At 46.1% G+C, this 23,626-nt stretch overlaps 3 protein-coding genes across 3 annotated transcripts in view; 1 reads left to right on the top strand and 2 right to left on the bottom strand.

Moving 5' to 3' along the window:
* CFAP57 (cilia and flagella associated protein 57) overlaps nt 1-4,233 on the bottom strand; it is a 75,348-nt gene extending 71,115 nt beyond the window's left edge. The window contains exon 1 of the mRNA XM_061184008.1: nt 4,077-4,233. Coding sequence (XP_061039991.1) covers nt 4,077-4,233 — 157 coding nt within the window. The remainder of the gene's footprint in view (nt 1-4,076) is intronic.
* A 426-nt stretch (nt 4,234-4,659) lies between these two features.
* Nucleotides 4,660-11,437, top strand: EBNA1BP2 (EBNA1 binding protein 2). Its single transcript, XM_061186686.1, has 9 exons — nt 4,660-4,882; nt 4,966-5,049; nt 5,253-5,422; nt 6,032-6,155; nt 7,248-7,337; nt 8,970-9,045; nt 9,280-9,373; nt 10,941-11,103; nt 11,251-11,437. The coding sequence occupies exons 1-9, from the start codon at nt 4,817-4,819 to the stop codon at nt 11,299-11,301; spliced, it is 918 nt and encodes a 305-aa protein (XP_061042669.1). The 5' UTR covers nt 4,660-4,816; the 3' UTR covers nt 11,302-11,437.
* A 3,543-nt stretch (nt 11,438-14,980) lies between these two features.
* Nucleotides 14,981-23,329, bottom strand: CFAP144 (cilia and flagella associated protein 144). Its single transcript, XM_061186687.1, has 4 exons — nt 23,197-23,329; nt 20,405-20,464; nt 18,013-18,116; nt 14,981-15,091 (listed from the first exon to the last, which is right to left on the bottom strand). The coding sequence occupies exons 1-4, from the start codon at nt 23,327-23,329 to the stop codon at nt 14,981-14,983; spliced, it is 408 nt and encodes a 135-aa protein (XP_061042670.1).
* Nucleotides 23,330-23,626: the final 297 nt, after the last annotated feature.

Below are 23,626 nucleotides of genomic sequence, written 5' to 3' on the forward strand. Positions count from 1 at the left end.
AGGACAAGAATAAAGATGCAGACGTAGAGAATGGACTTGAGGACACAGGGAGGTGGAAGGGTAAGCTGGGACGAAGTGAGAGAGTGGCATGAACATATATACACTACCAAATGTAAAACAGATAGCTAGTCGGAAGCAGCCGCATAGCACAGGGAGATCAGCTCGGTGCTTTGTGACCACCTAGAGGGGTGGGATAGGGAGGGTGGGAGGGAGATGCAAGAGGCAGGAGATATGGGGATATATGTATACATATAGCTGATTCACTTTGTTATATAGCAGAAACTAACACACCATTGTAAAGCAATTATACCCCAATAAAGCTGTTAAAAAAAAAATCTGCAAACAATAAATGCTGGAGAGGGTGTGGAGAAAAGGGAACCCTCCTACACTGTTGGTGAGAATGCAAACTGGTACAGCCAGTATGGAGAACAGTATGGAGGTTCCTTAAAAAACTGAAAATAGAGTTACCATATGATCCAGCAATCCCACCCTGGGCATGTATCTGGAGAAAACCATAACTGGAAAAGATATATGCACCTCAATATTCACTGTAGCACTATCACAATAGCCAAGATATGGAAGTAACCTAAATGTCCATATATAGAAGAATGGATAAAGAAGATGTGGCACATATACACAATGGAATATTACTCATCCATAAAAAAAGAACAAAATAATGCCATTTGCTGCAACATGGATGGACCTAGAGATTCTCATAGTGAATGATATAAGTCAGACAAAGATAAATATCATATGATATCGCTTATATGTGGAATCTAAAAAAAGGCTACAAATGAACTTATCTATAAAACTGAAATAGAGTTACAGATATAGAAAATAAACTTATGGTTACTGAGGGGCAAGGAGGGGGGAGGGATCATTTGGAAGACTGGGATTGATACATACATACCACTATATATAAAATAGATAACTAATAAGGACCTACTGTACAGCACAGGGAACTCCACTCAGTACTCTGTAATGGCCTATATGGGAAAAGAATCTGAACAAGAGTGGATATATGTATTTGTATAACAGATTCACTTTGCTGTACACCTGAAACTAACACAACATTGTAAATCAATTATACCCCAGTAAAAATTAAAAAGAAGAAAAAAAGAAAGGAAGATGGAGAAACAAGAAGGAACAGTTAACAAAAAGTTGGTATACAAACAAACACTGTATAAAACAATAAAAGAAATATTTACTTTTGGCCTTTAGAAAAAAATTTTTTAAAAAGTCATGGTGGGGAGTTGAAAGTGTGCACATAGATGAGATTTTCTGGAGGACGGAAAGGGCAACAGTTCAATCCCTCCTCTGCGCTTTTGTACCAGGGCTGTACCTGGCCTAGCAGGTGTGCTGCTCATTTACATAGTCCCGCTCATTTGAATACATACCTGTCCCCACTACAATAGTGAGAGCTCCTGGTCTGGCTCTCTTGCTTATTCATTCTTTCAATCACCAGCGCCTGCCACCAATATACACTGACTGACTGCAGAGTCTGTAAATGCTTTCGCATTGTTTTAACCCAGTCAGTGACTGATTCCTCCTTGAAATACGTTCACCTCTTGCATGGATTTCCTCTTATCTTTCTGGCTACACCTCCAAAGACTCTTTTGCAGGTTGTTCCACATTTCCCTGGCACTATATGTAGGAGTGCCCCAGAGCCCAATCTTTCACCTTCTCTTTCATAAACATATTCACTCCCTGGGGGATCCAATCCATTCTATGGACCTAATATTTCACCTCCATGCTGATGACCCTCAAATTTCTATCACCAGCCTGGACCTCTCTCTCTCTTGAACCCAGACCTGACATCAAAGTGCTTGCTTAGGATCCCATTTGCATATTTATCAGGCATCTCAGTCTTCCCATGTCAAAAACTAACCTCCTGATACACTCCACAAAGCTGCTCATTCTGAAGTCTTTCCTGCTTCAGTTAGCAGCAACTCCATCCTTCTGGTTGCTCAGGCCAAAACCCTTGCTTTTTCCTTTTCTCTTCCACCTACATCAGGTCTATGAGGAAACCTGTCACCTTCACCTTCAAAATACAGCCAGGCTTTGATCTCTTTTCACCACCCTATTGCCTGCCACCTGCTGCGAGCCACCATGTTCTCTCACCTGGATTATATTAATAGCAATAGTCTCTCAGCTGGTCTCCTGCTTCCTCCCTTGCCCCTCCTTAAATCTATTCTCTGTACAGTAGCCAGAAGGAACCTGTTGAAACATAAGTCAGATCATGTCACTCTGCTCAGAATCCCCCCTCCCGCTGGCTTCTCACTTCACTCAGAGTAGGAGCCCTTGACCTCAAAGCCCACGTGACGTTGCTCCCATTACTCTGCCTCACCTCTCACTCCTCCTCCATTTACTCCACTCCAGCCACACTGGCCTCCTTGCTATTCCCCTAACACACTCAGCACCGTCCTAACCCAGAGCCTAAAAGGTGAGAGGCAAATGTATAGAGCACCGAAGAGATAATACAGAATAAGCTTGGGGTAAGGGATGATTCCTTAACAAGACACAAAAAGGAAAAGGTTGACACATTTGACTTCATTAAAACTAAGAATTTCTGTCCATCAGGATACCATAAGGAGGAAGAAAACACAAGCTCCAAACTGGGAGAAATTATTTGTTATATATATATATATATATATATATATATATATATATATATATATCTGACAAAGGGTTAACATACAGAAAATATAAAGTGTGCCCATAAATCAGTAAGAAAATTACCCCCAAAAAAACACAGAATATGGATAAAAGACTTAAGACATTTCACAGAATGAGTAGCCCCTTAACCGTGTGAAAAGTTTTTCATCCTCATTAGTACTAGATAAATGCACATTAAAACCACAATAAGATACCCTTTCTCAAGCATCAGACGAGCAAAAATTAGGAAGTAGAAACTAGAAAGATAGCAAAGGGGGGTGAGGTTGTGGAGGAATGGCAGTGTGAATTGGTACTGCCACACTACCCAGTAATTTTAGTCCTGGTGTGTGCCCTGGAGAATCTCTGCACAAGTGGATGAGTACACATGTGCAAGAATGTTTATAGTGGCATCATTTGAAATAGCAAAAAAAAAAGTTCACTCCCAAATGTCCATCAACACTAGAATGGATAAATACACTTGAGAATTAGAGTCCTATGAGTAATAAAATGAATTCAGTTAATATGTATCAAGATGCATGAATCTCAAAAGTATGTCGTTGAAAAAAAGAAGCAAGTCACAGAATACATACACTATGGTTACATTTATATAAAGCTGGTGAAGAGCACAAACAAAAAGGATATCTTACATAAGGCCACACAGATGGAGATGTGGTAAAATTACGTAGAGAAATAAGGGAATAATTACAAAGTCCAGGATGGAGTGAGAGTCTGCATGTGTGAGAAGAATGAAGTCAGGGAGAAACACTGGAACTGGTAATGTTCTATTTGCTCTCCTGTTGGTGGGTTCACAGATCTTCATTTTATTATAGTTCTTTAAATATTACATATATGTAGTGTACAGTCTTTTGTATGCAAGTCACAATAAAACATGTTGAGTGCAAAAAAGAGTGGAAAAAGAGAGTAGGTGGTTAAGCTGTGGAAATCATGTATATTATTAGCAGCACCAATGCGAACAAAACCAAATGTTACAGTATACAAACGGTTATGTGTGACTTGGGCTGAAATCTCCAGTGTCTTCACCATACATGGGTTCAAAAGGTGTTGTCATGAAAGTGGTGTACTCTGGAAAACTGTTAGAAAACTCAAAAAGTGGCCCTGGTGACGACAAAGACAATGATATTGAAGATGCATGAAACTCTTTAAAAGAATTTTTTTCATTAAATCACAGTGAAAAAAAGTACTTTTAAATTAACATGATTTTACATGTGATTTTAACTATGTATGTGTGATTCATTAATCTATACATTAAATAAGGCAACACATGTATTTCTTCTACATTTATAAAACTATACATATATTCAAGTTGGTCAAAAAAGTTTCCTTTCAATCGTCGTGTCGGTATTATGGGGTTATATTTGGCATACACGGTTATGTATGTGTCAGATTGGAAAGGGTTTTACCTGGAATGAATTTTTGCCACTTCTGATCCACATTGTACTTCACACAGTGATTTCCTGAAGGAAATATAATGATCTGTTCATCGAAGAAGAACACATTGTTGGACACGTGGGATCGAAGACCAAAAACATGCAGCGACTGAGCTACCACAGTGGACATGGTCCCGGTAAGGAGTTTCGCTAAAGATGCAGCGCAGCTGGTGAGCGTGGAGAAGCGCGTCACCCCGCCCACACTACCGTCCCCGCCCCCGCGACACGCCCCTAGATCCTCCCCTGGACTCCTCCTCCGCCCCCTCCCCGCAGCAACCTTCTCCCGCGTCCCCGACCCCGCTCCTGCGTCTCCTCTTTCATTTGGCCTTCGTGGCTTCCTGCTCCTCCGGATGACCCCGAGGGACCCTTCCCACCTGTCGCTTCTGCTCTCTGAATCACCAGAGCACGCGTGTATACAGGGTACTACACCTACGAATCCCAAGCAACGCGGCACTCACAGACGCCGGAGCGGTTCCTATAGCAACGGGAAACCGGAAGTGTGTCAGCAACCGGAAGCGGAACTCCGATCAGAAAGTTCAGCTGCATCTGGGGTCTGTCGGGAGCTGGTGCGGTTCGAGTCCACGTGGAGCCGCGGGCGGGAGGGCAGGGGGCTGAAAGCGGGCGGCGGCGGCGACGAGGGGAGCCCTTTTCCAGGCGCGGGGGCCTCGGGTTCCTTCGCTTCCTCCGGCGGGTGTGGACGTGCGTGCTGCGAGATGGACACTCCCCCGCTCTCAGGTTCGGACTCGGATTCTGACGACTCCCTTGTCACAGACAAAGAGGTAGGTGTCATCCGAGCTCGTGGGGCTGCGCGCGGGAGAGGGGTCCTCACTCCCCGGTACTGACCGCCGATCGTGCCCTGTAGTTGCAGGAGGCGTTTTCCCGAGGGCTTCTGAAGCCAGGCCTCAACGTGGTGCTAGAGGGGCCGAAGAAGGCCGTGAACGACGTGGTGAGCTCGGGCGCCCGGTTGGAGGGTGCTGGACTTGGGACGCGCGCGAGGCACCGTTGTGCTCGGGAGGCTGCGTTCTAGTCCCAGGAAAGACACAACCTGCGTATTGCCAAGAGGGTCAACTACCTGTCGGGGTCTTGGGGGTTAGCTCTTCGTCCACTGGCCTATTACTGTCTTGTGAGCTTAGTGTCTGAATTTCCTAGAATGGCCTGAAGCAGTGTTTGGCTGAATTCAAGAGGGATCTGGAATGGGTTGAAAGGCTTGATGTGACCCTGGGTCCGGTACCGGGAATCCGTGGACCTCAGGCAACATCTCAGAACACGGATCAGAAAGCTGTTGATCCAGAAGATGACTTTCAGCGTGAGATGAACTTGTACGTATGTTTTCAGATGTGGCAGAGGTTGTGGGTTCTTGTGCTGGAGAGGGGGAAGCCGTGGGCCTGTACTCCTCAGAGGTGTCCTAAGCCGGGGTGTAGGGAGGAAGGCTTCTTTGGACTGAAGAGCTAGGAGATTTTCCCTGGTTGAGAGAAGAGCCCCTTTGTCCAGCAATCACAATTTAAAATCCAGTTTATTTTCAAATACTCAGTTTTAAAGTTTGTGTGTGTGTGTGTGTGTGCAGTTAATTATTAGAACAAAAATTTGCTTATGGAAGGCCCTTATATGGGCTTTTCTTAGTGACCAAATAAGACTGTGTAATTGGCATTTGTTTGTAAGTTAATGGGCACTTCTAAAGTGGTCATTCTCTTAAACTACTAATTTATTTTTAGCAATACTCCCCACTCCTTTTAAAAAGAGTGTACATCTCAATTTCTCCCATTAAGTTAATGAGGTTTTATTACCGTTTTTGTTTGTGTGTGTGTTCTTGCTGGTGGAGGTCAGATGTTGAGAGTCCTTCTGACCTTGGATGCCTCATGAGAGGCAGTGAAAAGGATGTAAGGCCTCTCTCCCTTAGCTTATTTTACACTTTTGTCCTACATCCTCAGCTACTGTCAGGCCCAGGCAGCAGTGCTTGCAGTATTGCCCCGCCTGCGTCAGCTCAAAGTCCCTACTAAGCGGCCCACGGATTATTTTGCAGAGATGGCCAAGTCTGATCAGCAGATGCAGAAGGTGAGAAACAGAAATGGTTTTCTCCGGATAGCTGAGGCGTTGTACTTAAGTGTATTCAGCTGGCTTATCTCCTTTAACATTTAAACAAACATAGGCATAAGCCCACTGATAGGGAATGGGTTGTCAGTGGACAATTATTATCTCAGTTATCTACATCAGATTCATGCCAATCACCGCCAGTTGGATAAATGTAAGAATGACTTTTTCCTAATTTAAACAGTTGAGGGGATGAAAGTACTGTAAGAAGTGTGGTCCCTGAAGTAAAGATGGCCTTTATGCATTTCCTAACTGGCTTGGTCATGGCATGATGTGTGGAAAAGACAATAGTTCTTTTCTGCCAATGCCAGGGGGCAGCGCTATAACTTGTAGACAGTTACCTTTCTCTGGGCCTCGGTTTTCCTCTTCTGTAAAATGAAGGATTAATATATGGCTCAGATTTGATATAATTTAGAGTTAGGTAGAACTTGGTCCTCATTCAAATTTGGGAGGCAGAGAATTACCAACATCTAATCCAAGATATACCTAAGTAGTTCCCTTGGGTCTCAAGCTGGATTTTCTTGTCTCAGTGGTACTCAGGGAAGCTAATCTAGAGACAAGCCCAGACCCATCTCTGCACATTCAAACTGACAACTGTTCATCCTTTAACTGAAATGTGTATGTTTAATGCAAGCTGCTAGGTACCTGATATCTGTCTGAGCTTTTATTGTGTATGTGGTGTATTGGAGAAGGGGGCTGAAGCTGCAGACTGGTTTAACCACAGTCTGCCGACAGTAGGGATGGAGAGAAGTTAGTCTTCTCTCCTGGTACAATGCCATTCTGCGTAATGGATCAAACAACACACTGGGAGGAGGGAGGTCGCTTTGATGTTCTGGCTCCAAGGCTGAGACTTTTGGTGTCTTGGACAAAGTGGTCAGCCTTTGGGCCTTATTGTCCTTGTGTGTAAAACACAGGGCTTGAAGTAGATGATTCACAAGGTTCCTTGGAGCCCCGTAGTTTGCAGAGCTGGGAATAACTGCTCCCTGCTGCAGTGCACCCTAAGCAGCAGTCATCCCATTTTCAAATAACATAAGCTGATAATATTTTGTGTTTTAGATTCGACAGAAGCTGCAGGCTAAACAGGCTGCCATGGAGAAGTCGGAAAAGGCTAAGCAGCTTCGAGCACTTAGGAAATACGGAAAGAAGGTGGGAAGGAAAATGAGCGGGGATGGGATGGGGCCAAGTGTGTTTGTCAGTAGATTGCTTGGTCTGAGTTGGTTCCGTGCCCCGTGTGTGTTCCATCGTGTGTTTACTGTTTCACAGTGGCGTGGGTGCTAGTGTCCACGAGCACAGTCCCTTCTGGACACCTGTGTGTAGCCAGAGGTAGTGCGGTCGCTCCCGGCAAGTCATGCGCCTCTCTGGGCTGCAGTTTGCACACCTGTACAACAGAGAATTGGGTCCAGATCAATGGTTTCCAAACGTGACCTCACAGCACAGTCAACTGGGGAAACTTCAAAACAGATTTCTAGGCTTCGGGAACTCTGGGAATCTGTATGTTTTCATCCCTTGCCCCTAAAGCTTCTCAGATGTTTCCAATACACATCCTGGTTTGAGAATCACTGGCCTAGATGATTGTAAAGTCCTTGAAGGAATCAATCATATTATTGATTGTTATCCAATCAGAAAAAACGGCACCAGTATGTTTGAACTGTGACTGAGTTCTAGTGTAAAACCAGAAGGCATACCATGAAACTTTTCTTGATTTCCTTATTTATTTCATGGTTACCTAAGAAGGAAGATGACAGGAACTAAACTTAGGGTTGTGGGAAGAAATGACTGTGAAGAGGGTCAGCATGGGTGTTAAGACTCTGTTAACATTTTGGACGTAAACACTTGTGATCTGGGTGCACAGTTGCAGTTATTTCACTGATGGATCCTCAGCAGGGTATGAGCAGATTAGCATCCTGGGCTCTGCACAAGGGCAGCTGTGGATCTATTGGATGGATGTGGTTGGTGGTTGAGATCAACTCAAAGACTTGGGCAATTGGTTTAACATAACTTAAGTTATCAAAGGAAAGAATAACTTAGTCGGGCCCATTACCCCCTTGTTTCTAATATGAGGAAACCTCAGGGCTGTGTTTCTCAGTGGGGGACAGTTTTGCTTGCCAGGGAACATTTGGCAGTGCTGGAGACATTTTTGGTCGTTGCGTCCTGGTGGGGAGCGTCCTGTTGGCAGCTAGTGGGTAGAGGGCAGGGAGGCTGCTGAACACCCTGCGGTGCCCAGGACAGGCCATGCTCCCACACACAGAGTGATCCTGCCCAAACTGTCATAGTGTTGAGATGGAGGAGTGCTGCCTTAGAGTTTAATCATCTCTTTTTGCCCTTAAAGCTTTGTTTCTTTGTTTTGCGGGGAGATTGTTTTCTCTCTTGGTACTTTCATGCCTAGCAACAGTAGGTTAGATATTTAATCTGCCCAAATATAATTAGTGGGAGGATTGGATATAGACATAAACATGATTGGTGCAGTTTTGTAGGCAGGTTGTGTCATGGGGTAAGGGTGCAGACTGCCTGCGTGTGAATCTCAGCTCCGCACTTTCTCATGTGTGACTCAGTCAAGTTGTGTAACCTCTCTGTGCTTCAGTTTCGGGGTCATAAGAATTTCTACTTCCCTGGGTGGTTGAGACGAGAAATGGAGAATATCCTTAGAACCTTAGTGTAGTTGTGGCACATGGTCAGTGTTCAGCGGTGGTGGTAATGTCACAGCGTGGTTACTGAGAGAATGTAGACACTTGCAGTGCCGGCTTGGAGTGGGTTTAACAGTCCTGTGTCCACGTCCAGGTGCAAACAGAAGTTCTTCAGAAGCGGCAGCGGGAGAAAGCACACATGATGAGTGCCATTAAGAAATATCAGAAAGGTGAGTATATTCTCTCCTAAGGCTGCAGGGGAGCAGGGGTACCTGCTAATTCTAACAAACACATAGTGCTCTAGAGGCTTGATTGATTTGGAACTATTGGACCTAAAGTTTGGGAATGGTGTGGGGCGCAAGATGGGCCTCTTAATACCAGCTCCATAAGTAACATCCTTCTTTTGAAGCTTAATCTTTTCTTAAAATGCAATGGCGCTGATCAAAGTACTTCTTCACTCCCAGGCTTCTCTGATAAACTGGACTTCCTTGAGGGAGATCAGAAGCCTGTCGCACGGAGCAAGAAAGAAGGAGCCAAAGGCCAGCAGATGAAGAAGGGGTATGGGTGCCGGGTTCTGTTTTGGTGGTGGTGCGTGCAGGGCCACAGTTCACGGTGTGACCTCAGTGCAGAGAGTGTGGCCACAGCTACAGGCCATGTGATGGGCCCGTTCAGCCACATCAGTCTTTGAAGTTTAAAATGAGGCAATTTCAGGATTTGGCACATTTTGAGCGAACGCTCAGTAGAAGTTGATTCCTCATGTGTGATGGTTAAGTGTGCAGACCTAAGGTTCCCATCCGGACTCTGCCACTCATTTGGAGGGTAGCTTTGAGCAGGTTACTTCACCTTTCTAAATGTTAATTTCCTTATCTATGAAAATGAGAAAATTGTAAGTGCCTCTTAATATTAGGAAGATTGAAGGGGATAATGTTGGATATTATTATTGGTTCTTTTCGTTTACCTTTATGCATTTCTGGACACCCGTCCTGGGGGAAATGGTCATTTCTGTATAATATAGTACATGCTATGATAGAGGCATTAGATAGAGTAGTCTGGAAGCACATTTTAGAAGTATGTGACATGGTCCAGAGGTCAGGGTCAGGTGATGACTTCCTGGAGGAGGGTCCACCTGAGCTTAGTCTGAAGCATGAGTAGGAAGGAATTAACCAGGAGAACGGGAGAGACACGGGGTTTCGGGAAGAAAGAACACTGATGAGCAAAAGCATAGAGATGAGAGCAGCCAGCATTTGGTATCACAGGGATACAGTGTGGGCAAGGAGTGGCGCAGTGTACCTGGGGGGACCTGGGTCTAGTACTGGGCAGTGTTTGTTGGCCTTGTGAGGAGCCTGGGCTGTATCCAGCAGTCAGTGGGGAGCCGCTGATGGGCTTTATTCAAAATAGCGAGCAGGTCATGTTCATGTTTTAAATATTTCAGTGTTGCTTGTGTAAGTGAGGGAGGCGGGGACTGTTACAGAAGTCCAGAGAACAAGGATAATGACCTAGAAGTGTTAACGGGGGTAGAGAAGAGACAATGGGTTGAAGAAATATTCAAGAGGTTAAATTAGCAGGTCTCAGTAACCGAGCTGGGTGTAGAGAACGAAAGAAGGAAGAATCAAGGCCCACTCCAGGTTCATAGTGTGGGTGGCTGAGTAGATGGTAGGACCACCAGCCTCAAGTTAGGACATAGATACAGGAGCTGAAACCAGTCTAGAAGGGAGGTGACGTGTGACTTTGGATATGGTGAATTGAGATTCCTGTGGGATGACCAGTTTTAAAATGTATTACACCTGAATGTTAACTGCATTTAATATCCTTGAGAGGAATTGAAACAACTGAGGATGATTTAGCAAGATTTAGTTTAAATAGAAAGGTTTCTGAAGATAAGTGGTAAGCCACATGATATATCTGGGTCTTTTCCTGATTCTTGCTTTGTTTTCCTGCTTTGGTGGTTAAGACTGTAAATAGATGAGCTTGCCTGGGGAGTTTGTAGAGTAGAAATGTAGGGCCAAGGATGAGATTCTAGGTACAGTAGTACCTGTACAGATAGGAAACTGAGGGTATTGTTGGGTCATTACATTCATCAGGATTTGCAGTGCTGAGGGTAACGTGTAAGACCGCTTTTTTCCAGGCCCAGTGCCAAGCGACGCTATAAAAACCAGAAGTTTGGTTATGGTGGGAAGAAGAAAGGCTCCAAGTGGAACACTCGTGAGAGCTATGATGATGTATCCAGCTTCCGGGCCAAGACAGCTCATGGCAAGGGCCTCAAGAGGCCTGGAAAGAAAGGATCAAATGTAAGTGAGCCGGGGGCGCAGGTGAGGGGCCAGAGCAGCTTCCTCTCCCACCCCGCCCCTCCCCGTTCCCTTACTTTCCCTGTATCCTGACCCTGGGGCAGAAGGCCAACTGCTGTGTGAATACATGTGGTGCTTCCTTTTCTGCAGAAGAGGCCCGGAAAACGGACAAGAGAGAAAATGAAGAGCCGAACACGCTAAATAAGCAGCATCTTTGTAAACAAAGACCAAGAAAAAGGGATGGAGACTTGGGAGTTCACAATGCAATTGGATCCCTTCTGTTGGTTTCCTTTTGTAAAACTTCTTTCAATAAACTAAAGAAAAATTTTCAGAGAAATATATATTCTTGGTTAAAAACTCAGGACTAAAAGATTTAGAAGTTACTTTTTACATATTAAATAATACTGCCATTTATTGATGATAAATAAATGAGCCCTGTGGAAGTTAAAAGCATGGATTCTGGGGCCAGACTGCTCGGTCTGACACCTGGCTCTGCTGCATCCTTGCTGCTTGACCTTGGGCAAGTTAATTTTTCTGTGCTTTGTCATCTCCATGTAGACATGATAATGGTATCTACCAAAAGGGTTCCTGTCAGCATTGAGTTAATATGTGTAAAATACTTAGGGCACTGCCTGCCGTGTGAGAGTGTATAGCTGTGTAGGATTATTTTGCTGGGTGGGGTGGCTCTCCCTAATGTCTGCTGAGCCATGGTGGTGCTTATTTGAAGCTTCTCCATTGCTGGCTGGGAGCTGTGCAGAGGTTGGATGTGGTGAGCGGGCCATGTTACGTGTTGGGCTTTCCTGTGTCTTGAAAGGTGGGAAAGGAAGACAGCTTCCCTGCCCTCCTCTCTCTATTCCAGTTTAGAAGCCGTACTTTAAGGAGGCTACAGATATCTGAGAGCTCTATATGCTTAGGCAGAAAAAGCAACTAATTTTCACATTGTTTCCTTGTAGCATCATTGGGACTTAAAAAAGGATCTCTCTGGTTTCCTACGATATTGAGTTTCTAGAACAAAAAGAATGAATTTAGCTTTTGTAAACTAATTTCAATGAACCAAATTCTAAGCAAACAAGTCGTGTTCTCAGAAGACCACAATGTTTAACCCTGACCTGTTTTGACAATCTGTACAATAGCAGTGAATGGGGTGATGTATAGTAATTCCAATAAGGAGCCTCAGCTCAGAGACTTTGAATTATATGTGGAACATATTGAGAGTTTTAAGAAAGGTGAACACAGATTGCCAGAGTTCACACTGGTAGGGACAAAAGTAAATTACTGATTTGAGTACTTCTAAAGGTTTTGAAAACAATGTACCTTCTTTCCTTTTTTTTTTTTCTTTGTAGCAAATGGAATCACTTCCCTTAATTTCAGAGGTATACTTTATAGAACTCAGTATTAGCCCTCATACTGCTTTAAAACGAAATTCCATGCATTGAAAGATAAGTAGGAGCTAGCAGTTCCCATTACCGAGTCCAGGCTGTTCTTGCTTTGCTTTGTTCCAATATACGTGGACTTCAGCTATCAAGGTGCAGCTATAGCAGCAGTGTTTCTCGACAAGACTGTTCATGTTTCAGTTACCAAAGTATTGTTAACCAAGTAATTGCAGAAAGTAGAAACTTTGCTGCTGGCTCTTCAGTCCATAAACCACTGCATAAAAGATACATAATGAATAGTGACCAAATATCACTTCTTTTGAAGTATGTGGGTGATTGGTCACTGCACACCTGTTATTTAGTTCATGCACAAGTGGCAAAGAGTGCAGTTGTGTTGTCTCCTCATCTCCAGTGATAAACCCACATGGCATTTTACAAAAGTAAGGAATTGAAAGAGGGAATTGACCAACAGATGAAAGTGCAGCAAAGAAATGAAAAGTGGTAAGGTTGGAAGTAAAATTGAATAGAATGCAAATGGAGTTATAGGAGAGATAGGTGATGAGGGAATGGAGACAAGGCTGCTGCTGTAGAGACTAGATAGAGATGCAGCCAGAGAAATAGTGAATGTGAACTTAACAGAATGAGGAAAATGATGGAAAGGATGATGATGTCCCAGAGGAAGTGACGCTGGCAGAAAACTTCACATTAAAGGGACTCTTGGAGATATTTTGTGGCATTGAAAGTACAAATGATAAAATGTTGGAGGTGAATCTGATAGGGATAGAGTAGGATAATTCGTTTAGAAATCCCACTAGGGGATTAAAGACAGGGAATTTTAAAGGCATTCAGGAGACTGTTGTAAGCTAATGACCACTCAAGAAAATCCAGTAATCTAGCAATAATCTACACTACCTTAAAGGAAGACCAGGTGCATCCAAATGCCAGGCACACTCAAGCCACAAATCCTGATAGTTAAAACACTGCCACCCTCCCAGCACCTTGATGTGTTCACCCACCTGGAAGCTTTCCAAACCCTGCAGTCTAGGGGTCTTTGGAGGTTTCACTATGTGGGCATGATTGATGAAATCATGGGCCACTGGTGATTAATTCAATCTTGAGCTCCTCCTCCCTCCCCAGAGGTTGGGTGGTGGGGCTGAAAGTTGCAAGTTTCTAACCAAGGCTTGGTCTTCCTGGGGAGCAGCCCCCATGCTGAAGCTGCCTAGAGGCTGCTAAGAGTCACCTCATTAGAACAAAAGACCCTCCTACCACCCCTATCCTTTAGGAAATTACAAAGGATTTAGGAGCTCTGCGTCAGGAACCAGGAAAAGACCAAATCTCTTTCTATGATATCACAGGTCACCCTTTGGTCATGGACCGTGGATTCCTTAGAGCAAAAAGGTTGTAACAGATACTGGCACCCTTCTAGATTCCCATGTAGTCATTAATAATTGGTCTAGTCCAGCCTTGTATGAAAATGGCTGTCAGGGTGAGGCCACTCAGCATTGGAGCTTCCATTCAATCTTGTCAGGATACAAAAGCAGGAGTGACCACAGCAATATATGGCTTCACCCTTCAAGGCATAAGTCAGGAAGAGCCAGATGGAAGAGATGCAGAGAGCAAGGGATTTGGGGGCAGGGTGGGGGCAGTGCACAAGGCGTCCACGCCTGCTCTGGGCGAGTGACTCTCCCGGCACCTCCGTGTGTTCACCTGCCTGGACATTCCCTGGTTCTTGTTTCCCAGGACCTTCAAATGGCATCATGTGGGGGGGTCTTTTCTTTAGAGCTGTTTCACTTTTTCAGAAAGGAGCCCTCTAGCTTCAAACCCAGGGTAAAAATGCAGCATGTGCAGGGTGAGGGGTCCAACCTTCCTTTCACAGATGGTCGTTGTCTGCAGCGTTACACCTCACTCCTACCCCACGTCTTACTTAGTGTCCCTGAGCCCTGGGCTTTGCCCATTTCTCCAAGAGTAAACCTCCAGCGTGGGAGCTGTTACACGCCTGGCACTGGGGTGTGTGGAGGAGACTCCCTGCAGACCCCCTCCCAGTGGCCATTTCAGTTCCCTCCAACACTCCCCACTCTGTCCAGAGTCCTGACCTCCCTCCAGAGTTCTGGGGGGCGGAGCTCTGTGCTCAGAGGTGTCCTGCTCGCATTTTGTGGTTTCCTCCACCCTCTTCCATCAGCTTTCCATCTTTTAAACATGGCTTCAGTCTTCTTGGCTGCTAATGTGTCTGTCTCATTTTCTCTGTTGTGGGTTCATGCCTTTTAAAAAATCCATTTATTATCCTTTACTGGGGTCTGGAAGCCAGAGGAGATATTGTAGGCCTTTAGTTTGCCATCTTTAACTGGAATTCTCCCCCTAGTTTATTAAATTAAGGATATGAACCAGAAGGGAGAAATGTGAGACTCAGGACAGTAAAAGTCAGACCTCGGCTTTAAAGTATCTTTTTTTAACCTGGGAAGCACACACTTTGGGCATTAACGACAGCGATTGACAGCATTGCGGGAATACTACTTGTGGTGATCATCTTCTCCCAAGCTCCACATTTTAGCCTTGTACAGGGTGATGTCATTGTAGACCCTGAAGTGGTTCAGCCTGTGGTCATCGCGTTGCGGGTTGACCTAGAGAGGGGAATGCAGACATCAGAAAGAAGCCAGTGGGGAAGGGGGAAGACCTGGGCTTGTAGGGACCTGGACTTGAATTAGGCCTCAGTCTCTTGATGTGCAGCCTCTGGTGCTTTTCCTCGCTAAACCCTGTTTGTGAAAGGAAGACAACATTTCCACCAAAAGACTTGCAGGGTTGCATGAGAATAACCTGTGCAGATTTGCTGCACTGCCCTTTCCCGCTGTCTACGGTAGAGGCCTGTGGACTCTTCCCCGCACTGGCATGGAAGCTCCATGAGGGGAGGTGCTGCATCTGTATCCCAGCACCTGGAACAGTATCCAGCACACACACGGGACTCGAGACATATTTGCTGAATGAAAGATTGGATGTTGTTGAAGTAGTTACACAGGGAACTGAGTAAGAGTGAGCCCCGGGACACACAAATCTCACAGAAGCTACACTGTGCCATTAACCAAAAGGTTATACTTTCAGCAAATGTTACCAGGAGACCAGAGGCTGAGCGATACTCACTGAGTGTGGCTTCCCCAGAGTCCCAGTATTGGGGTTGGAGTTCTCTGCCTGTGCGGGGCAAGGTGCCGCTGGGGGCAGGAGCCCTGTGTTAAGTTGGGGCTGATCAAACCTCTTCCGCTCCCAAACATATCATTCTGAAAGCTTAATTACCTTTTATGGTTTCATGACCCCTGGATCTAAGTTTTCTGGGTACGCTTTCTTACTTTGCCACCAGTGCCATCTGATGGCATTGTCCCCAGGTTTAATATGAACAGGCGTGGTATATTTCCAGACCCTCTGAGACCCCATAGTGACTAGTGATCTGGGGGCCCACGCAGGGCAGGGCTGGCCAAGCCAGTCTCACTTCTCTTTCCTATCATGGCTGGTGGGCCTGCCCTGAGATGTGCTGGTCAAAGATGCAACACTTCTACCCATACGCTTTGTACCCATGGGAGCCAGGCCTTTTCTCTTTAAGAAAATGAAGAGTAGTGAGTTAAATGACTTGTGCTTTGTGATATTTTTCTACATTGCTTAGTTATCTCACTTGGAGGATTTTTTCTTCACTCCGCCTTCCTTCGTTCACAAGCCCCCTCTCCATTCCCTTATTCACTGTAAATTATGTGGCCCCGCCTCCCATCCTCCTCCTTTACCCTTTGAGCGTTTATCTCTTCCCCAGCTGCCCCACAGCACCTCTCCCTCTGGACTCAGTCCTCCTTGGGTAAGAGGTGAGGGCTCCTGCTGGAAGCCTTTCCCTGTCTTGCACAGTCTCTTCCCTCTAACGCGATGCCCCATATCTGAAGAGGGGCTATTACAAATGAGCAGCTATTTGCACTCTTCAGTGGTAAAACCCGACTCACTGAGCTGTTTATTCCAATCTCCATGCAGTAGCCCTGCGCAGAACCAGGGGTTGCAGAGCCATGCCCAGACCGGAGTTGTATAAATGGGTGAGAAAGACAGGCGCCTGTGGAAATATGAGGACTACAGGGTGTGGGGAGCTCTTGGGAAGGGAGCACACTAGAAAATTACTCACCAGATAAAGACAACAGGGATTAAGCCAACAGGCCAGGAGAAGCACCGAGTTGGTCCTCAGTTGGGCCCCGTGCCCCCTTGTCTATTCTTCCCCCTCAGCATCACAGTAGCCCGCATTGACTGAGCACGCGCTGTGTGCTGGGTACCATCCTAAGCAGTTTATATATGTCTCAGTTCATCCTCACAACAAACCTTCAAGTGTTGATACTATTATCCCCATGTTAAGGCAGATAAATGGAAGTTAAGAGAGGTTAAGTTCACGAAGCTAGAGAGCGTTGGAGCTGGGATTGGACGCAGGCTGTCTGGCTCCAGGGTTGCCAGGTTACATTGATGCACTGATATTGAGCTGGAGCTCAGCAAGAGCACATGGTGCTCAAGAAGCCCAGGGGAAGTGGGGGACAGAAGTGTCTTAATGGGCTTTAGGGAAGAGGTGACGCCTGGATTTCATGTAGGGTGAGTAGGACTTCTCAAGGAGTGAGGGCTGGGGGCCAGGAGGCATCGGCAGGGCAGCAAATATAAAGACAGGGTGTGCAGGTCTTGGTGCCTTTGAGGTAATGAGGGAAATTCTGACACAGTTGAGGAACAGTGTCTCCAGCCTCACATCTTCCACAAAAGAAACAGATGGGCTCATAGCCAAATGTTAACAACAAGAAGAGTAATAACAACTTAGGGGGAAATACAGAGCAAAGTTAGGTGTTTTGTAACTCTGGTTTTTGAAGGTTTTCCTAAGTAAGGTACAAAACCCAGAAGCCAAAATGGAAACAATGGGCACATTTGACTACTTAAAAATTAAAACCTTCTATATGAGGAAAGACATAATCAGAGTTGAAAGACAAGTATAGCAGGAAGCTCTTCAAGTTGTCTATTCAAAATCCTGCATTTCTTCCTCAGGAACAGAAGCCCTATATCATTTAGGGAGATCATGTGCTAAAGACTGCGTTTGCCAGGCTCCTTGCACCTAGGATTGATTGCTCCAATCAACGAGGCAAATATGTTACGGGCATTTGCATTTTCCAGAGAAGGGGACAGAATTTAGAGATGTAGGTGATATGCCCGAGACCACTCTACTAACACCTGGGAGAGCAAACTCAGGCCGTCTGTCATCAGCAAGCTTTGCTTAATCCACACTTACCAGCATTCACTACATGCCATGCACTGTTCTAAGCGCCTTACAAACACCACCCCATTTAAGCCTCGGAACAATCTCATGAGATAAGTGCTGTAATATCTCCACTGTACTAGGAGCAAACTTAGTCACAAAAGAGCTTAGTCGCTTACCAGGGTCACACAGCTAGTACGTGGTAGCCAGAGGTCAAGCCCAGGCAGTCAGCTCCATACTCTGTTCTCTGAGCCACCACTGGATTACCTCTGACCTTCCAAGTGAAGGAGACACACTTACCAAGGGCTCTGAGTCCCATCCAATCTCTTGACTTTCAGTCTGTGTCTCGAGGTATTTCTTCCTTGGTCCCTGGGCAGCATGGTGGATAAGATTTAGAAACCTGGCTGGGAGATGAGGCATGAGTTATGAAGACGTCAGGCTTTGGGACAAAAAAAGAGATCCTGTGCCCTTGACTCTGGCACATCCTTTCTTAGAGGCAGAGCATCGGCCTCAGAGGCTTGCCTAGGCCTCGCGACACAGGTATCTGGTTCCTCCACTCATCTCTCAACAAACATTTGTTGAGCACAAACTCTGCGCCAGGCACTGTTTGGGCCCTGGAGGTAGAGCAGAGTGAGATAGACATGGTCCCTGGTCTCCTGGAGATGTAGTCTAGGTGAGGGGACAGGGGACACAATATACACCTATAAAAACAAACCCAATGGTGGCAGACAGTGATGCAAACTCTGAAGAAGGGAGTTGGCAAAGGGGCAGGGCTGGCTACTCAGTAGGAAGGCTCGTAGGAGACAGCCCTGAGAGAGGCAGAGGAAAAGCACGTCACAGGCAGCAAGAACAAATGTCCTGGGGCATGAGCGAGTTTGGGCAAAGTAGCTGCAGCAGAGAGAGTGAGGAGCTGGGCTGTACCAAGTGAGGTCAGATCCTTCTGGATTGAAATCAGCATGGCTGTCAACACGAGGTATATCTGTAACTCCACGGCTTAAGGACTTAGACAAATTTCATTTGCAATCTACCCTAGCCAGTCTCAATTTGAGAGAGGCAGTCTGACAAGGGGAAGAAGCTGGCTTTGTAGTTGGGCATTCGTGGCCCTTCCACTACTAGCTTGACAGTAGTCAAGGGTCTCACTTTGTTCATCTGCAAAATGCGAGGAAAATATCTACCTCAGCAAGATGTCTGAGAAGTAAATGAAGGACTGTGAATACAGGACCTGGCCTCGGGCCGAGCTTATCCTGAATACAAGGCAGCTAGTAATGAACTCCTGCCCGGTGTTTGAGCCCCTCACCACCTGTTATTTTCCTTATTGCTGCAAGTCCCCAGCTCCTATCCTTTATTGTAGCCAGGCTGATGTCTCCACTGCAGATAACAACCTTACTTTCTTGGATTGTTCTCTATTAGTCTATTTACTTGTCTGTCTCTGTGATGCTATGAGATCCTCACGCCTCCTTCCCACCCCTCACTTCCTACCCTGTCCTTCTACAAAAATCACACATCTTGGGCTTCCCTGGTGGCGCAGTGTTTGAGAGTCTGCCTGCCAATGCAGGGGACATGGGTTCGGGCCCTGGTCTGGGAAGATCCCACATGCCGCGGAGCAACTGGGCCCGTGCGCCACAACTGCTGAGCCTGCGCATCTGGAGCCTGTGCTCCTCAACAAGAGAGGCTGCGATAGTGAGAGGCCTGCGCACCGCGATGAAGAGTAGCCCCCGCTCGCCGCAACTGGAGAAAGCCCTTGCACAGAGACGAAGACCCAACACAGCCAAAAAATAATAATGAAATAAATAAATTAAAAAAAAAAATCACACATCTTTCCTCTATCAAACTCCACTCTAAGAAGGTAGAGGGGAAGGAGGAGAGCTTGCCGGAAAGATTAGGCTTCCCATCAAGTATCTCTCTTCCCTCATTCCCAAACGTGGCCCCCATTCACCCGTACATCCCAGCCATGCCAAACTACTCACAGTCTGTGGGCCATGCTGGTATCTCATTTCTGTGCTTTTCCATATACCTGGAATGTCCTTCCACATTCTTCTCACCCTGACATACTCCACCTCACCCTCTTATTCCCTCCTCCAAGAAGACTTCCCAGAACTCCACTGCCTGAGGTGGGCACCTGTTTTCTATGCCGCTGCCATCCCAATCTTGTTCTCTGTTTACCTGTGTATTTACTAGTCTGTCTCCTTGACTATGGTATGAGATCCCCAGCCCCATCCTAGTGACTATCACATGGTAATAATGAAAAAAATAACATGTCCTGATCGCCAGTGTACCAGATACTCTTCTAAGCACTTGGGTTATTTTGTTTAATCCTCACAATGCCTCTAACAGATAGGCTCAGAGGGGTTAAAAAACTTGCTCAAAGTCACACAGTTAACGAGTGGCAGAATCAGAATTTAAACTCAGTTAGTAGGACTCCAGAACCTGTGCTTGTAACAGCTAAGTATTGGATGGATGAATGACCGTAATGTCAGGGACATTAGGAACATGTTTTTTGGCTTGACGGTTAATAAACTGGCTGTTTATTTGAATGTGTCAGTCTCTTGTGAGCTTTATCAGTATGAGCCCCGTTTTCAGATGATCAAACAGAGGACTGAGGCCTGCCCCAAAGAACCACTGCCCTGAGAGGCTCCCAGCTGGCTGCCTCTCCATGCTCTATCTCAACGGTATTCTCAGACCCCAGACTTACCATCTGCAGGTTCCTCCAGGTTATCATGCCAAGACATGGGCTTTCTGGCGATTGTGTGAACTAGAGAAAAACAGCATCACAGATTCAAGTTAAAAAATGATCTTCCTGGCCTCTCTAAGACCCACCCTAGCCCAGACACCCAGTCAGCATTTTCTGAGTGTCTGTCATGTGTCAGGTATTGTGCTGGGCACTAGGGCATAAGACCTTCAGGGACCTCACAATCTGAGAGGCACTGTCCTGTATGGTGGCCACCAACCACATGCGGCGACTTGAATTTGAATAATTTAAATTTAATACAATTGAAAATTCATTCCTCAGTCCCATCAGCTGTATTTCAAATGATCAACAGCCACATGTGGCTACTGGCTACCATGTAGGGCAGCACAGATAGAGACTCATCATCACAGAATGTTCTCTGGGACAGACTGGTCTATGGGGATGCAGACATACCAGGCAGCCAGAGATAGTGATATATACCCAGCAGGCCATGTGATAACAGAGGTGTAGGATCCACGGACATCTATTCAGCCCGTAATTACTGGTGCACTGGAGATGGGGCTGCAAACAAGAAAGAGAAGGTCCCCGTACTCCCTGGGCTTCCACTCTATTTGTGGTGATACTCAATAAACAGATACATAATATCAAGCAAATATAAATGGGATGCACAACATAAAGCAGGTTACATGGGTAAACCCATGTTGATGGTGGGGTGTAGTGTGGGTGCTATGTCTCTAAGGACATACATTAGAGCAGAGTCCTGAATAAATTTGCTGTGTGAGGATACGTGGGAAGGATCCAAGAGTGAGGTTGGTGAGTTAGAGAAACATCGAGAGGCAGAGTAACTCTAGTGGAAGGAGCTAGGAGGAGAGTAGTAGTAAATGAGCAGAGGCCAGAAGGAACCAGTGATCTCCAAGTGTTTTATCTCAAACTCCTACCAGTAAAAAAACTTCCGCATATGAATATTTATATAGTCTCTATGCACTATTGTCATATATTAACAAAGCATCATTTCTTTCTTTATACATAAGTGTAAACATAGATACAAATTCTTATATTTCCTCACTTAATCCCAATGGATCATATTAATCATGTACCCAAGGACCATGAGCTGGGAGACCAAGCGCTTTTCCTAGGAAGCCTGGACGCCGCTTGAAGGAATTATTTAAATTGTTGAAATAGACCAAGTTTAAACAGAATTGGACGTTAACTGGTTTTCTTGGAATTAGTAGTTGGCGGCTCCAGAGGAAAACCAGGTTAGTTATAAGCTAAATGAAGACGTACATTTTCTGTACTCTCACCCCGCCCCCCGCAAAGGTAAGTATGTGAGAAGGTGGATACGCTACTTAGCTGACTGTCGTCATCACTTCACTGTGTATATGTATATGTATATCTAAACATCACGTGATACACCTTAACTATATGCAAATTCTGTTTTTAAAAATGACATTACATTTTCTTTACAAAGCTGGGCTGCAGTGGACTACAGTTAATCAGGCCCAGGACTGGGGGAGAAGTTCGGAAAGAAGGAACAATATTTATGAAACTGAAGATGATGTAGGAAATCCATGCATCTAAATATGGTGGGATAGAAAAGAGCTGTGGCTGGTGCAGAACAGGCACTAAAATTTTTATTAAAAGAACAGTGTGCGGGTTGGGAGGGGAGTCAGGATGAAGCTGGGTGGGCAGCAGAGCTAGATCCATGGGGACCTTAGGTACTGATCAGGTTAAACCTTAGCTCAGAATCTGTGGGACCACTGAGGATTTTACAGAGGGACTGGATGATCAAATCCCCTTTAGCACAGCTTTCGCCAGCAGTGGTGTAGGGGAGGGTTGGAGAGCTGGGCCTGGAGGGAAAGAGAGAGTTAAGAGCCCATCAGACCAATGCAGGCAGGATTGACGAGGGCCTGGGAGTGAGGATGGAGAGAGAGCGGAGATAAGTGAGGCAGAGAGACCTCGCCATGCATGATGGTGTTTCCCACTGAGGCGGGAACATGGGAACCATCATGTGAGAGAAAGGATAAGGAACAAACAGGACAGTGCCTACTCAGCTGTGTGGAGGGAGGGAGAGAGAGACTGAGGATGACTCCCAAGCTTCTAACTTGGGAGAGAGAAGGGCTGTGGTGCCTTTGGCTAAAACCAAATATTCTGGAGTAGCTGCAGGTGGGGGAGGGGTGCGGGACGAGCCCGGTTTTCTGAACCGGTGCGTCTGAGGTGCCTAAGGGATGTCCAGGGGAAGGGAGCCGGGAGGTGGCTGGGGATGTGGGGCTGGGGCTCCATTTGAGACTCGGTGGCATTTAGGGGGAGCTGATGTTACAAGACCAGATGAAACCGGCCCAGGAATGTGCAAAGTGAGGAGTGGGGGTGCGGCCATTTTATCAGGGGACACGTTGGACCCTGAGTTGGCTCCCCTTGAACTTTCTGAAGGTCTTAAGACAATGTTAGACGACGGAAAGAAATCCTTTAATAGCAACAAACCAAAACACATGCAAAAGAAAACATAAAACCTGCAAAATATTTCAAAAGCAAATTTGTAAAAAGCCTTTCAAATTTTTTACAATAAAATGTTATTTAATCAGGACGTGGATGCATTTTAATGTATCTAATACGTTCGATGTGATGGGGGGTGAGACCCCTCTCCAACCTCAAAGTCATGGTTCCTGAAGGCTATGAAGGGGTGAGAGGTCACAGGAGGCGTCTCCTACTGTGCTCCACCCAGCACCCCGCCCGCACCTCTGCCGGCTCCTTCCTGGGGGCGCCCCCTTTCCCTTCCTCCATCCCGCAGCTCCCCTCACCCTTGCGGAGTGGATTCACATGATACTGCGTGTGGAGTTTCTGGGTTCGTAACTCTTTGAGGTACAATTCCCGCAGGATCTGGTTCTGGTGGACCTCATCTGCGATCGCCTTCTCCTTCTGGTGTCCAGCCATGGCCTTGGCTCTGCTGTGTCTGGTCAGTACCTACCCCCCTCTCACTGCCCTTTGGACGCTCACCGGCTGCCAGGTCTCCAGGCAACAGAGTCCCAAGCCGTCTCCAGGCAACACATGCTAGCTCACCCTCCTCCCTTGGACCTCACTCCTGCCCGTCCACCCCCCTCCTCCCCGAATCTTATAACGCACGGCCCGCCCCTTTGGCTGCTCAACTCACCTTCCCAGCTTCTCACGACCTAGTCTGGTTACAGAATCACGGCTGGACACTGCCAGAAAATGACTGGCCATGAAGTGATA

This window comes from Eubalaena glacialis, chromosome 3 (assembly GCF_028564815.1).
Source record: "Eubalaena glacialis isolate mEubGla1 chromosome 3, mEubGla1.1.hap2.+ XY, whole genome shotgun sequence".
NCBI lineage: Eukaryota > Metazoa > Chordata > Mammalia > Artiodactyla > Balaenidae > Eubalaena > Eubalaena glacialis.

Coding starts and splice junctions, on each gene's coding strand:
- CFAP144 (XM_061186687.1), bottom strand. CDS start 23,329: ATGGCTGGACACCAGAAGGAGAAGGCGATCGCAGATGAGGTCCACCAG. Junction 20,465..23,196: donor TGTGAATCCACTCCGCAAGG/GTGAGGGGAGCT, acceptor GTTTTTCTCTAG/TTCACACAATCGCCAGAAAG. Junction 15,092..18,012: donor GATGGGACTCAGAGCCCTTG/GTAAGTGTGTCT, acceptor TCCCCTCTCTAG/GTCAACCCGCAACGCGATGA.
- EBNA1BP2 (XM_061186686.1), top strand. CDS start 4,817: ATGGACACTCCCCCGCTCTCAGGTTCGGACTCGGATTCTGACGACTCC. Junction 4,883..4,965: donor CCCTTGTCACAGACAAAGAG/GTAGGTGTCATC, acceptor CGTGCCCTGTAG/TTGCAGGAGGCGTTTTCCCG. Junction 5,050..5,252: donor AGAAGGCCGTGAACGACGTG/GTGAGCTCGGGC, acceptor TGAATTTCCTAG/AATGGCCTGAAGCAGTGTTT.